We start from the raw sequence: 2006 nt of genomic DNA, 5'->3' as shown, positions 1-2006 counted from the left end.
TGAAAGCACACATCTCATACTATATTTCAAATTAAATTATTTATGACTCTTTTTAAGGCACTATGCTTTTGTGTATTCTGTATCAAGAAAATGAAATCCATAAAAATTTATTTGTTTTATGGTAGATTAAAAATAATTTCCTTCATCTAAATATTCCATCACTGCAGCTATTCCTTATTAATTTTTATTTTATAAGAAGCCAGGATCCAGTATGCATTTATATAAATCTAGAATTTCCCTTTGTTTCAAACATTTTATGTTCTTATTATCAGACATTTTGAAAGCATGGAATACTTCAAAATGAACTAATTTTACAAAATAGTAATTTTCTGAACTTTATCCACAGAGCCAACATAATTACAACTGATATTTTTCTACTTAAAAATGAAACAATATATAATAGGGTATGAAATATAATATGCTATATAACTTTGCTTAATCTGTAATAATACCATCTAAGTCATACAAGAATAAAATGGCTTTTCTGAAAAGTTGTAAGGAAGGAAATTTAAAATACTAGATACACTAGATTGGTGACCATAGCAAGACTCATCATGCATGTCATTATCTAAGCTATTTTAAGTATTTATAGCTTACACTAACTAAAGATAATTGGATTTATTTTTTGTAGTATGCTTATCTTGCATTTATGCCTAAAGCAATATGTATGCTATACATATATACATCATTATTCAAACACTGACATCACAGGGTCATGCTGCCATTCAGAATTATGATGCCATAACTTTATCACAATCAAATGGCATCCAAAATGCAATATAGTGCTATGAAAATGCAAAAAACTTCACAGACCAGCATTTAGAATCAAGTTGGTCACAATGAAATGGAATATGACTTTATACAAATTGAAAAGTTTTATCATAAATATACAGACCAATATATAACATTAAAGAACAAGAAGCAGAAAGGAAATAATGCTCTTGCATAAAGATCAATTCGCTTTGCTGCTGTTGGAATAACAGGTTTGGCAGGAGGTGGCTTCTTGTTGTTCTTTGCCTGAGATTTCCCAAGTCCATTGTTGACTTCAATGGGCTTTCCATAGCAGTCATAATTGGATAATTCAAAATCTCTTGGTAAGCTTCCAACAATGCTGAAGTCATTTGATCTCAGATCAGACTTAGATGTGCAAACTTTTTTGCATCTAGTCTCACCAACCTAAAAATATAAAGACAGTGTGTATTTAGAATGTTTGTATTTATGAAGCATATCTCTTTAAAATGGTATTGTTTAAGTGCTAGCTTCTGCAAGAGAGTATTTGTTAATCCACAAAGAACTAACAGAGATAATAATCAACTAAATAAACCATCAGATTACCTGAAGGTTGCTCATATAACAAGGTTTGTGAATTGGAACAAAATTTTTTTTTTCTTTAATTTTGTCTTGTGAATTGAGTGAAAGTTTACAGACAAGATCATAAGCTTTACATTCAACATAGCATACACTTTGTTTCATCTCAATGAATACAATCCCTTCATGCAACAACAGTTATCCTGCTTCCTTCCTGTGGTTTCTATTTACTTTCCACATCCCTTTCTATACCTTCTCAACATTGTTTTTAAGAAAATGTAGTCCTTTGTTTTTAAATGATTTTTCATTCCATGGTGAACATACCTTTCTAGTGTTGTTGTTCCCCGTATAAGCCTAGTTACTGCTGGCTGAATATTAGGTTACAAAGATGAGTTCCTTTCCAGCACTAAAGTGTGGATAGGGTCCATAGTCCATAGCTTCAAGTACCTATTTCTGACCAGTAAAGCTGGTCTGTTTTTGTTTTTCTTTGTATTAAATAATTTTTAGTGTTTCCCACATTTTCTTCCACTGTATTTGGGACTCTCTAATGTGATCCCTTTCAGAGCAGATGGTAGTGGTAGATGGGCACCATCTACTTCTTCTGGTCTCAGTCATGGAGACTGATGTTCACAAGTTCCATTAGTCCATTGGACTGATTGATTCCAAACCTTTTCAATTCTTATCACTCTTCTTTATTT

At 31.6% G+C, this 2006-nt stretch overlaps 1 protein-coding gene across 1 annotated transcript in view; it reads right to left on the bottom strand.

Moving 5' to 3' along the window:
* Window positions 1-330: 330 nt before the first annotated feature.
* Window positions 331-2006, bottom strand: part of GLRB (glycine receptor, beta) — a 166631-nt gene continuing 164955 nt past the window's right edge. Inside the window, exon 10 of the mRNA XM_006867914.1 lies at window positions 331-1176. Within this exon, the coding sequence (XP_006867976.1) occupies window positions 880-1176 (297 nt within the window). The 3' untranslated portion in view covers window positions 331-879. The remainder of the gene's footprint in view (window positions 1177-2006) is intronic.

Source organism: Chrysochloris asiatica, unplaced genomic scaffold (assembly GCF_000296735.1).
Source record: "Chrysochloris asiatica unplaced genomic scaffold, ChrAsi1.0 scaffold00112, whole genome shotgun sequence".
NCBI classification, from domain to species: domain Eukaryota; kingdom Metazoa; phylum Chordata; class Mammalia; order Afrosoricida; family Chrysochloridae; genus Chrysochloris; species Chrysochloris asiatica.
This window is presented reverse-complemented; position numbering and strand designations above follow the sequence as displayed.